Here is a 12,727-nt window from a genome sequence, read left to right on the forward strand (position 1 = left end):
ATCCATTTTTATTTCCCTGCAACAAAATGTACCAGATGATACTGAGCTTAGTTGTTGTGCTCAATGTGATCGAGAAGGTTATTTATTCAAAGGCTAGAACAACCCCTATTCATGCTAGCTAGGCATGATTATTTGGAACTTGATCATTCTTTGTATGACAACAACCACTCATCTGTTGCCTTACGATGTTTGAGGGATCAGCTTTGCAACATTCAATAGATTTGTAAGGTTTGAGCATGTTAACAGTAGATAACTCACAAGACTGCTTCAATTGTTGTAAATCATTTGTGTAACTATTTTAAGATGTTTTTAAAATATTGGGAACATTTATTTTTGCTTTACACTTTATTCAGCATTTCTTGATGTTGTGGGCAGGGGTTTTCGTGCCTATTGTCTGGAGTTAAGCTCTATGTACAGATAGGTGTACCAGCCACTCATTCATTTTCTATTTTTCAAAACAGTTGCCACTTTTGCGTTTATTAGTGTGATTCTGGTTGTATGACATTTTGTTGCACATCATTTTTTTTGCAGGACTCTTCTAATACAACCAAGAGAGGAATATTGCATATGTTATACAACTCGGGTTATGCAAAGCCCATGCTCTCTACAAACAAGAAATCAAAGTTAGCTGGAAGTTTTGATTCTAAAGCATCTGCAAAGAAATAGGTTGCATGTACTCCAGATTGACTAGCAGTCAGCGAGAACTTTGTTTATTTTATATTTTAAAAAATCCAGACTTTAAAACATAATGCTAAAATTGAAGTTTAATGTAATTAACATATTGACACTAACATTGCACCATATCTTGATTAAAAGGGAGTGAACCTAATGATTTACTGGTATCTTTATGTACCAGTTGTTAACCCAAAGCCCTCAACCAAGATTTGCTACTGGTGGTGTTAAGTGGTCACCGCTATGGTGTAGTTTTGGGCGGCGTCATGATTGGTATTCGCATCTAGGTGCTCTCTTCCCTAGGTGAATACTGCTTCCTTTCTAGGAAAAGTACTGGTAGTATCCTTGCAGTGAAATATAAAATTGACGTTTAATATAAGTGCAGTATACAGAGGTAAGATTAAAAAGTGAGGTGTTGATGTTGTTCGATCGTGTCACTTGTCCTTAGCATCCCACATATACTGTCAACATGTTTCGGCCTTTATTGCCCACAAGGGTCCAGGCCTTCATCAGGACCAACTTTAGAGATTGACAAATCCCTTGTTGTGACTCAGTTGATTAAAAAGTATCTACTTACGTGTTTTCACACCAATAATTTTATTGTAAAAACACAGTGACACATATTGAGCCTTCTTGTTTTTCTCTATCCATCTCATAGGTAACGGGCCACAATAAGGGATCTGTCTATCTCTGAAGTTAGTCGGAGCAAAATATGTTGTTTTGCACACTGAAAGCTCTTAAAACGAGGTCTTAAGATATCAGGCATTCAAGTCAAGTCAAGTCAAGTCATAGAATTTATATAGCGCACTACATACCCAGAGGGTTTCAAGGCGCTTAGGAAGGGGAGGGGGATTACTTGTCAAATATCCACGTTTTAAGTTGCTTTCTGAATGCTAGGTGGTTCTGGGTAAGGCGAAGGTAAGCGGGGAGTGAGTTCCATGTTTTAGCAGCCAGGTATGAAAAGGATCTGCCTCCCATGGTGGACTTGTTGATGCGAGGTACAGTGGCGAGGGCTTGGTTGGAAGAACGTAGTTGGCGGGAGGGGGTGTAGAAGGACAGTCGTGAGTTGAGGCATTCTGGGCCGATGTCGTAGAGTGATTTGTGTGCGTGGGTAAGCAGTCGGAAAGTGATCCTCTTATTGACGGGTAGCCAGTGGAGGTCTTTAAGGTGATCAGAGATGTGTTTGTTGCGTGGGATGTCTAATATGAGTCTGGCTGAGGCGTTTTGGATTCGTTGGAGTTTCTTCTGGAGTTTTGCGGTAGTACCTGCGTAGAGGGTGTTTCCGTAGTCCAGTCGGCTCGTGACCAGAGCGTGGGTGACTGTTTTCCTTGTGTCGGAGGGGATCCAGCGAAATGTTTTTCTGAGCATGCGAAGAATGTTGAAGCAGGAAGAGGATACGGCGCTGACTTGTTTGTTCATTGAGAGTGAAGAATCCAGGATGACGCCTAGGTTTCGTGCGTGGTCTGTCGGGATGGGTGCTTTTCCGAGGGCTTCCGGCCACCAGGAGTCGTCCCATGCAGAGGGGGATGTACCTAAGATGAGGACTTCTGTTTTGTCTGAGTTCAGTTTCAGACGGCTTTGTTTCATCCATTCGGCAACTTCTTTCAATCCTTCATGTAGGTTAGTTTTGGCGGTGCTGGGGTCATTGGTGAGAGAAAGGATCAGTTGAGTGTCATCCGCGTAAGAGATGATGTTGAGGTTGTGTTGGCGTGCGATGGCCGCGAGGGGGCTCATGTATACGTTGAAGAGGGTGGGACTGAGTGAGGATCCTTGTGGTACGCCGCAGATGACTTCAGAGGCCTCGGACTTGAATGGTGGAAGGCGGACTCTCTGGGTTCTTCCGGTGAGGAACGAGGTGATCCATTCAAGTGCTTTTCCTTGGATTCCGATGTTATTGAGGCGTTGTAAAAGGGTTTTGTGGCAGACTGTGTCAAATGCTGCAGAGAGGTCAAGGAGGATGAGGGCGACTGTGTCTCCGTTGTCCAGTAGAGTTCGAATGTCGTCTGTTGCTGCGATGAGGGCGGTCTCAGTGCTGTGTTTTGCTCGGAAGCCAGATTGTGAGGGGTCGAGGGATTTGTTGGCTTCGAGGAAGGCGGCGAGCTGGTTGTTGACAGCTTTCTCGATGACTTTGGCCGGGAATGGAAGAAGTGAGATGGGGCGGTAATTTTTGAGTTCGGTGGGGTCCGCTGTGGGTTTTTTCAGAAGGGCGGTGAGTTCAGCGTGTTTCCAGTCTTCCGGGAAGGTGGCGGAGTTGAAGGAGCAGTTGATGACGTCTCGGAGGTGTGGTGCTATGACGGAGTCTGCTTTGTTGAAGATGTGGTGAGGACATGGGTCTGTGGGGGATCCTGAGTGGATGGAATTCATCAGGCGGATGGTGTCCTCAGTGGAGATTGGGTTCCAGTCGTTAAGGGTGTTCACGGGGGGGAAGATGATCAGCAGATGGTAGGGTGGGTTGGTTTCCGGGTTGGTTGTCAAAGCTGTTGTGGATGTCTGCGATCTTGTTGTGGAAAAATGAGGCTAGGGAGTCGCAGAGGGTTTGAGAGGGGGTGATGTCGTTGGAGTTGGCCGAGGGATTGGAAAATTCCTTGACGATGTTGAAAAGTTCCTTGCTGTTGTGAGCGTTGTTGTCAAGTCGATCCATGAATGCTGTTTTCTTGGCTTTTCGGATTAGTTGGTGGTGAATGCGGGTGGCGTTTTTGAGGGTGTCCTTGGTGCTGGTGGTTGGGTCTTTTTTCCAGGCCTTTTCAAGGGAGCGGCAGAGTTTCTTGGACTTCTTGAGATCATCGTTGAACCATGAGACCTTTTTGCTGCCAGGTTTGTTTTGACGTTTTTTCAGTGGTGCTAAGGTGTCAGCGGTGTTGGATAACCATAGGGTGAGGTTGGCGGCGGCTTCGTTAGCGTTAGAAGAGAGGGCTGGGGTGTTTTGAAGGAGCGATGCGGAGATTTGGTCCGTGGTGATTTTGTTCCAGTTTCTTTGCAGGGTAGGTTGGAGGTGGATGCTGGGTTTTGGTTTGTTGTAGGTGAAGTGAACGCAGCTGTGGTCAGTCCAGAGGAGGTCTGTGGTGTGGCTGAAGGAGACATGGTTGCTGGATGTGAAGATGGGGTCGAGTGTGTGACCTGCGATGTGGGTGGGGGAAGTGACAAGTTGTTTAAGTCCGAGGTTGGCGAGGTTGTCCACGAGGATGGCGGTGTTGCGGTCGTTGATCTTTTCGAGGTGAAAGTTGAGGTCTCCCAGAAGGATGTAGTCTTTGGAGGGGAGCGCGTGTGGAGTGATGAAGTCCGTGATGTCTTCACTGAATTTTGCGCGGGGTCCTGGTGGTCTGTAGAGGAGGGTGCCTCTGAGTGTGGTTTTGGAGTCGATGTGGATCTGGAAGTGAAGGTGTTCGGAGTTGGCGAGGTTGGCGTCAGAGCTGGTTGATATGCGGATTGATTTCTTATGGACGATAGCGATTCCTCCTCCTGTGTGGCTGGTACGGTCTTTGCGAGTGATCTTATAGTCTTCAGGGATGGCAATGGTGATGTCTGGTGCGGAGGAAGCATTCATCCATGTTTCCGTAAGGAAGGCGATGTCCGGAGAGACGGTGTCTAGTAGGTTCCATAGGTCAATGGCGTGCCTGTGGACTGATCGGGTGTTGAGAAGGATGCAATGTAGGTGGTTGGGGTTGGGAATCTGTGGTGTGGTCGGAGCGGAGATGTTGTCGGTGCCGCTGAATTTGCAGGTGACGCAGGAGAAAGGACCATGGGTTTGTCCAGGGGCGGCTTGGACGCAGTTGGGAGCGCGGCCGGGGTTAAGGGCTAGGAGGGAGGCGGCATCGTAGGTAAAGCGGGGGGGCTGGGAGGCGCGAGGGGCAGGGGGTCTGGCGCTGGGCGCGGTCCAGGCGCGGACGGGCGTAGACGGGCTTACCTTTGGCGCACCTTCGGCGCGGGTTGGGCGCGGTCGCTGCGCGTAAACGCTGCGCGCGGGAACTACTGTCATATGTGGATAGTGAAGGGGGAGGGGCGAGGGCGGCTCAGCTGGGAGGCGGGGCGGGTTCACAGAGCACAACAACAATCAAAATGGAAGCGGAGCGCTGGGGGGTAAACAGACGCGCAAACTGAACACAAACAATGGCAGATAGAGTCCAAAGCAAGGCAGAGCTAAAGCTGCTTAATTAGCTGACACAGAGCACAAAGCGGCAAGTGAATTCAGAAGGCAGAATGCAATTAACGATACCAAATGCAGGGGAGCGACCACTCGGCTCGAGAGCTGAGAGCGAGTCACAGCGCATGGAGGGGAACGAGCGCTGGAAGTAGTTTGTGGGAGGGCGGCTCAGCTGGGAGGCGGGGCGGGTTCACAGAGCACAACAACAATCAAAATGGAAGCGGAGCGCTGGGGGGTAAACAGACGCGCAAACTGAACACAAACAATGGCAGATAGAGTCCAAAGCAAGGCAGAGCTAAAGCTGCTTAATTAGCTGACACAGAGCACAAAGCGGCAAGTGAATTCAGAAGGCAGAATGCAATTAACGATACCAAATGCAGGGGAGCGACCACTCGGCTCGAGAGCTGAGAGCGAGTCACTAGTTGATTGATGGAATATTGCTCTTCTTTATTGCTGATAAAGTATCTATTTCTCTTGTGTTTGAAACATATAACTATCAAGTAAGAATTGCTGACAGTAAGTGGTTAAACTCCATCTTTGCTAGTTTCCTGTAGTCCAAATCAACGCAAAATAATGATTAATTCCCCTTTATCACATTTCAGACTTTGCTCTACTCCAGGTTTTTGTTGTGGTTCCATTTCGTATGTTTCAAAAGTGAGGTTACCTTTAAACCAAGGGGAAGTTCTTCTCCCAATATGGCTAATTTCATTTCAGTGAAATTCTGGTGTGCAGTCCAAGATCGTGATCTAGTCCCTCCAAATTGTTTTGTGATAGAAATTGGTCAGCCCCGGATCGGTGAAAACCCGTAGCTTTTGTGAACACTACAAGCTGCCTTAGGGTTCCCAGTCCCATTTTGTTTATATCCATACTGCATGCAGGGGGTAAGGAAGAGTTTCCAGGGTGGACAAACGGTAGAATCGGAAGTGAGATTGCGAAGAGTCTATTTCATTGGGGGTGTTGCAGGTGTCCCAAATATTTTCTTATCTCTTCTCTCCTCCAATATTAGATCTTTGAATATTGTATTGTGAGTCAAAGAGCAAATCAGGCACCATAAACTTAAGTTGCATTAATAGTTTTAAGTTCAGTCAATGATTAGAGTTCGGATACGTTTTTAAAACCTTTGATTCTCATGAAGAGATTAGTTCAAATATTTGTTGTTGTTTTTATTTCAATTAATCCATGAATCAAATAAGCATACAGAAATCTCATAAAAAAGAATGGTTAGACTCAAACATCAAGTAATACATTTAAGCGCATTCCATAAAGGACTAATTCTCTGTATTAAAGATCGGGATCAGAGTTTAGATTTGAAGAACCCATGAAGAGTTCGGATTCAAAAGGAAAAGAGTGAGCTCAGAGGAGCATAAAGCTGGGAGCGAAACGAAAGCAGCAGAACTTCCCATAAAGAGTAGTTCATGAAACAAAGCCGAGTCTAAATCAATCCAAAATTAAATCAGCATACAGTTGCAATCTGTCAAATTTAAATGGCAATTCGGGCACTAGGAAGCAGCAGTAGCCAGGACCTTAAAGGGTCTGGCAAGGATAAGAAAAGGAAAAAAGGCATTGCAACCACCTAGGAACATGCACTAATATAAAAGACGTGATTACATATTGCCGACATTGTATCGGGCTGCTTCATCCGCGGGCCAATCAGGTGGCATTTCTCATCATTGAACAGGTTCAGCTCCTCTGTTCCCACGAAAATGCATGCAGCTTGTAAAGTTATCACAAAGTTAGCTGCACACATTCTTGTGTCCTTAGATTCTGAAAACATAAGCCTTAATTACCATTGGCAGTTGAGCATAGGTCAGCCTTCTACATCACTTTTTGTTTCACTGTGAGAACAAAAAACCTCACTAAGAGACAAAATCACGGTTAGGTAATGCATTCCATTTAATATGAGCAAGAATTATGGTCTATAATGCACAAATATCTTATTCAAGCAGTTATGTGAACACTTGAGAAAATAGGAAGTTCTTAACAATTAGAAATAAAATGTTGCTTATAAAGTAATACATTTATTAAACCAGAACACACTGCAGTAATGACTGACATTTCTAAGTATTTCAGTTGAAGGTCAAGCTTCTAATTCACGTTGTGCACTTTTCTTCAATTTTAGGTTTGCTTTTAGTTAAATAAACTTGCTTCTTAGCTTTTGTATAACGTAAGCGTAAAACTATGCCTGCCTATTGCATCTCAGTACATTTCAGAAGCGTGCCATTTGAGTATTGAACTTTACATATAGGCAGTTACTAAGTTAATACATAGTGGACTCTATTACAGGTCTGGAAGAAAAGTGGGTGGTAGCAGGCAAGACCCGGCCAGACATGGCTGTAGTGCAAGAAATGAGTATAGCTGTTGATGGAACGGGTTAAAACGAGTTGGTCAGCAGAGTAGCTGGACTGCTCTTTAAAGTAAAGATGTGAAGGGGACTTACGGGTGCTGAGCATCAGGATGAGTTGGTGAAAAGCTGGAGAATAAAGGCCAGTGGCAGGTGATTGCTAAGGAGACTTAAGACGTGGTTGACAAACTAAGAAGCAGAACTTAGAAAGTCCAGCTTGAAGATAAGGGCTTGTGGGCCGAGATAAGCGTTTATGGGTAAACCTTGTGGTCATTCATGTATGGTTTGGACGGAAGTAATGTGAAATGAGGGGTCAAAAGAGGTTACTTGGTCCAAATACAATGCCTGTGAAAAGACCCTGGGGATGTTGAGCACAACGTCAAAGAGCTGAAAAAACTAGAGTATGTAGACCTGGGCTAAAGAGAGTTGAATTGGATGAAAAGAGTCCTGTTGGCAACGAACCTGCTGGCATGCTGTTTTTCAGTAGAAAAGAAGTAGACTAGGAGTGACGGATGAATGCCAGAGCAGAAAGAATGGTTGGGCTATTACCTCCATACTGATAGGGAGGGAGAAGCAAATAGAGCTGTCGACGGGCCCACTGGCAAATAACTCTGGAAGGTCCAACAAGGCTTGTTGAGCTGTTGATAAAAGGACGAGGCACAACAACACAAAGAGAGAGGATAAAAAAGTTGGAGGTTCAACGAAATGGAATGCATTGCTGGGTAAAACGCTCTTAGCGAATCGGGGTGCCTTGAGAGTGAGGGTAGCAAAGAAAGATGACCTGAAGTTTGGCCTCTCTCCTAGCTTCCACCAAACCCTGTTTGGTGGCAAATGAATTATTGCCCCAAAATAGGGGAATGGGTGGGAAATGTGGATGGATAATCCCAGGTGGTGAAAGGTTTCTCCAATTGTGGCTAGTTCCCAGGATCTCTATTTACTACACCGAGCTTACCTTCTCGCCACCTGGACTAACAGCTTGCTTACATATATATAAGTGCATTTGTGTCTGTGGTTAGTCAGCGTAATATCTTTGAATAGCTTGCTACTACAGAAAGAGATCAGTTCATTTGAATACAGTATTGCTTGTGGCGGCGCATAACATGAGCAAGAGGTGTCCGGTTGATCTATTCTCTCAACAAGATTACTTTTTGCACATCATTCTTAATTTAAAGTGAACATTTTTTTTAAATGCCCTTCTTGCGTAGAGAGATGCTACAGTTGAGTACAAAGACATACTGTTTTGTATTTGCGACATGTGTGCCTCAGCCCCAACCTCTAGATGGCAGTAGGGTCATGTAAAACAAACTGGAATTCTAACCTCCGAGCTGCAAGATAAACGGAGATGCGATTCTGTGCGCATACTACATTGGCTTGGTAATTTGTCAGTTCTCTCAGCCTCAGAATGGAGTTTCAGCACTTTTGGGTTGGTTTATGCAAAGACTGAAAGATTTCTGATGTTGAAGATTCCTCTGGATTGCTGGATGAAATATGGTTGTTACTTTTTTAAAATCCTTTTTTACAGGAACTTGAGAGAGTTACATCGCTGCAGACCAGCCTCCAGCTCGCTGCTGTCATATGCACAAATGGAAGGAGGTAGGAGAGTTGCAGATCGTGCATGGAGGTTTGTTTGTCACATAAGGTGAAACCAGGGCCGGCTTTAGAGGTTGTGGCGTAGTGTGCGACAATCTTTGTTGGAGCCCACCACCCCACAAACAAACATTTTTTGTGTTTAGTTGAATGGTTTCTCAACCGCATATTAAATATATACAGGATACATTTTCGAGTATATAAAATGTTTGCTCAAATATCATGTGAATTAAATAAAGATTAGATGGGGAACAGATGTTAAGACACAGCACTTGGTGCTCCTTTGATTTGCAGCACTCAGTTTTTTCATAGGGCAAATCAACGAGTCTTTTGGTGAGGCTGAGCACCTTATCCTCTCCTAAGTTGTGTCACTAGTGCTACTTTTATGCCTATTACCTACTGCTCCTCCCCACAGGTACATCACTATGATACAAATCTGAGTGTTTTCTACTGCGGCGCTTCACCCTGTCCTCATTAATACACATCACGCTCTGCTTTCTATTGTGCAGCTTACTTTGTGCCACTGATGCACACTCCCCTATGCCGGTGCCCGGTGCGGTGGCACCGCTCGCACCGCCCAAAAGCCAGCCCTGGGTGAAACCATGTAACGTTTAACCTGTGTCTTGGTCTTGCATTGCTAGAATACGAACTCTATTTCCATTTTGTCATAAAATTGTATCAAGCAAAACGCCACGTGTCCCTTTTGCCAAACCCCAACGCGGGAAGCCTGGGTCCATCGGATCCGGCCGTGGGCAGCAGAAGCGGTGGAGCCCGGCCCAACCAGCCCAACCTGGCCGCCGATCACAGGGCCGTCAAGAGGAAGGATAGGAGGGGGCCCAGGGGACCCAGCATAACTGGGGGCCACGCACGCCGGGGGCACCTATTACCAAGCCGTTCTGTAGTACAACACACCTCTCCTGCTGCTGCTCCCAGCTTGGGAGATCGAGGGGGGCCCACCACAAGTCCCTCTGTAGCCCCTCATGGGCCTCCACACAGTGCGCCAATGTCAATGCCACAGCCCTGGTGAACAAATAGTGGCTCTGTGTCAAGCTCGCGTGGCCCGATTGACCTCCGAAGTGGGCAGGCCACCCCTTGTGTGATGCGGGAAGTAGAGGGTTCCCCAGCCGGCCGCCGGAGACCCGTAGGCACCATAGGTAGTATTTGGGCTCAAGTCCGCCACCAAAGGCTCTGGAGGTGGTCACGCGGCTCAGCGGGTCCTTGACACAGGCCCTCTGCGCATCAAGAGGGAAAGGGCATAAGGAAGGTCCTCCACCAGGCCCTGGAAGGCAGGGAAGGCTGTAATAGCCCACAAACACTATGACCGCCAATCCCTTAGTACAGCCGCACTCGCAGATGGCACCCCCGTGGCCTGATATAGTCGCCAATCGTCAAGGCACTTCTCACGGGGAGTGGGAGGCGGTAGGATGTACCTGAATGTTCCTACCACCCAATGTTCCCGCAGGTCTCCTGATAAAATTGATACCTCACTTGTGTAGGTGGGTCAAGTACCCACAACAGGCAAGGGCCTGAAACCTATTGAGGAGACATCAAAATGACCTATCACAAAACAAACTGGTTTTGCAAGTGTGGTCACCTGGGTTTTTGGCCCAAACTTGGTGGCCATCTTGGGAAACTAACAAACCAACACATTTCTGAAAACTAGACACCCGGGGGAGTCCAGCGAAGTATGGCTTGCGTGGGTCTCCTAACGTTTAACTATCCAGAATCCCTTGCAAACCTCAAATTTAGCTAAAAAAATCACTTTGTTCTCAAATTTTTGCCTGGGAACGTTCTGGAATCTACGTGGAGCCATACATTTCCTACCACCCAGCGTTCCCCCAGGTCTCCCGATAAACATGATACCTCACTCGTGTTGGTGGGTCAAGTACCCGCGACAGGCAAGGGCCCAAAACGTATTGAGGTGACATCAAAATTACCTATCACAAAACAACCTGATTTTGCAATGGGGGTCATCTGGGTTTTTGGCCCTGGGCTCGGCGGCCTTCTTGGGAAACTACCAAACCCACACATTTCTGAAAACTAGACAGCTGTTGGAGTCCAGCGAGATATGGCTTGCGTGGATGCCCCAATGTTTCTCTACTCAGAATGCCCTGCAAACCTCAAACTTAGCTGAAAAAAAACACTTTTTGACATATTTTTGGGTGGAATCACAGCGCCGGCACAAATGTCCTACCTCACAGGATTCTTCTCAGTCCATAGGAAGATTGGTGGCTATTGCCCCCATCTGCCCACCAGGGGAGAAGAAAGGCTGTAATTTTTGCGAGGGTGGGGGAATTGGCCTGCCTGTTTTGGGCAGACCCCTCCCCTAATTGTAATTGCCCAAAAAATCCTGGTTTCTAGTGGGCCTTTTGCCCCTCCCCATCCCCCGGGAAGGCAGATTGGGGGCTACTGCCCCCAGGGGGGCAGAACGGCTGTAATTTTGGAGGGGGAAGGTGGGGGCATTGGCATGGCCGTTTTGGGCAGCCCCCACCCTAATTAAAATTGTCCCCCCAAAAATCCCTGATTTCTAGTGGGCTTCTGCCCCCGGGGGGGGCGGGGCAGATTGGGGGCTGGTGCCCCCATCTCCCCCCCCCCCAGGGGGTCAGATGGGCCGTAATTATGGTGTGGTGGGGGCATTTGAATGGCCATTTTGGGCAGCCCCCACCCTAAAAACAATTGCGGGAAAAAAAATCCCTGCTGTTTAGTGGGCTTTCAGAAAGACTGAATTGTGTCAATTTATTTTGAGGGGAGTGAAGGCCTTTGCCCAAGGGGCCGCTCCTCCCTCCCTGGTGTCTAGTGGGTGGATCCCTGCTTGGGGATCGACCTTCTGGGGCACTCCCCAAGCAGGGATCCACTGGGGAAGGGTACCATTAGAAAGGGGAGGTTCTCCCCTTTCCAATGATACCTCTCCTGTCCTTCTACGTGCTCCCGGGGCTGAGATGTCCCCCTGAGCATGTAGAAAGTGAAACTGAAATGATCCTACAGGCTCATTTCAGTTTCTGTGAAATGACATCAGTTCAACGTGCGCACTGATCATTGTTAGAACTGGGATTTCTGGTTGGCTAAGGCTTGTGCCAAAGCCAGGCAGAAACCACCACTCTAGTCAGGGCAAAGGAGTTACACGCCAAAGATAACCCCTGCTCACCCCCTTGGTAGCTTTACACAAGCAGTCAGGCTTATCCCGGAGGCAATGTGTAAAGCATTTGCGCATGCACACAGCAACAACATCCCAGGCACACTACAAAAGGAACTCCACACAAGGTTATATAAAAATAGCCTTTGTATTCTCAAAACACATCAGATAGTAATCACGTAATATACATTGTGCCAACTGGCACAGGCAATATTCACAAGGGATTATTTACACAGGACAGGTCCACGTGGGCCACTGTCAGGATCAACACTTAGCAGAAATTGGTACAAGTAAAAATAGATCATAAACCTACAACCAGTAGCCACTGGTAATCACTGTACTCCACCTCAACCTGTAACATAACCTTATATTATGCACATTCCCATCAGGCGCAAATTATATCCTGCGCTAACCTCACTAGTCTTAACACATTAGACCCTACCTCCTAAGTATCACTCACATTAGGGGAGTAAATCACAGTGAAGTACAATCTCACTAACACAAACCTCCATAGGTAAAACCATCCCTAGAGGTATCAAACACAGGGTGCGTAAAACATATGAAATGCATTAAATTTCCTAGCACAACATTTAAAGCACATCAATCACATTAGGGCCTCGCGCCCTATCCACATACCAGCCCCCTGGCCAACGACCATCTCAAGAAGGGGCTCAAATGCCCTATGTCCAGAATGTCAGGGTGCGCTGCTAAGGCAGCGCCAGTCAGGGGTGCGCCATCTGTGCCAACCTAAACGTTGCAGCTGTCCACTACTTGCTGGGCAACTGAGAACAATAACTGGGGCCTAAAAGCTGCAGCTGGCACTAAGTGCTGCGCAGCTGGGAAAGGCCAAGGT

General features: G+C 47.1%; 1 protein-coding gene across 1 annotated transcript in view; it reads left to right on the forward strand.

The window, feature by feature from the left end:
• Nucleotides 1-12,727, forward strand: part of VPS50 (VPS50 subunit of EARP/GARPII complex) — a 791,964-nt gene that overhangs the window by 121,054 nt on the left and 658,183 nt on the right. The window contains exon 6 of the mRNA XM_086941875.1: nt 8,677-8,747. Within this exon, the coding sequence (XP_086798001.1) occupies nt 8,677-8,747 (71 nt within the window). The remainder of the gene's footprint in view (nt 1-8,676; nt 8,748-12,727) is intronic.

The sequence above is a fragment of the Lissotriton vulgaris genome, chromosome 10, assembly GCF_964263255.1.
Source record: "Lissotriton vulgaris chromosome 10, aLisVul1.2, whole genome shotgun sequence".
NCBI lineage: Eukaryota > Metazoa > Chordata > Amphibia > Caudata > Salamandridae > Lissotriton > Lissotriton vulgaris.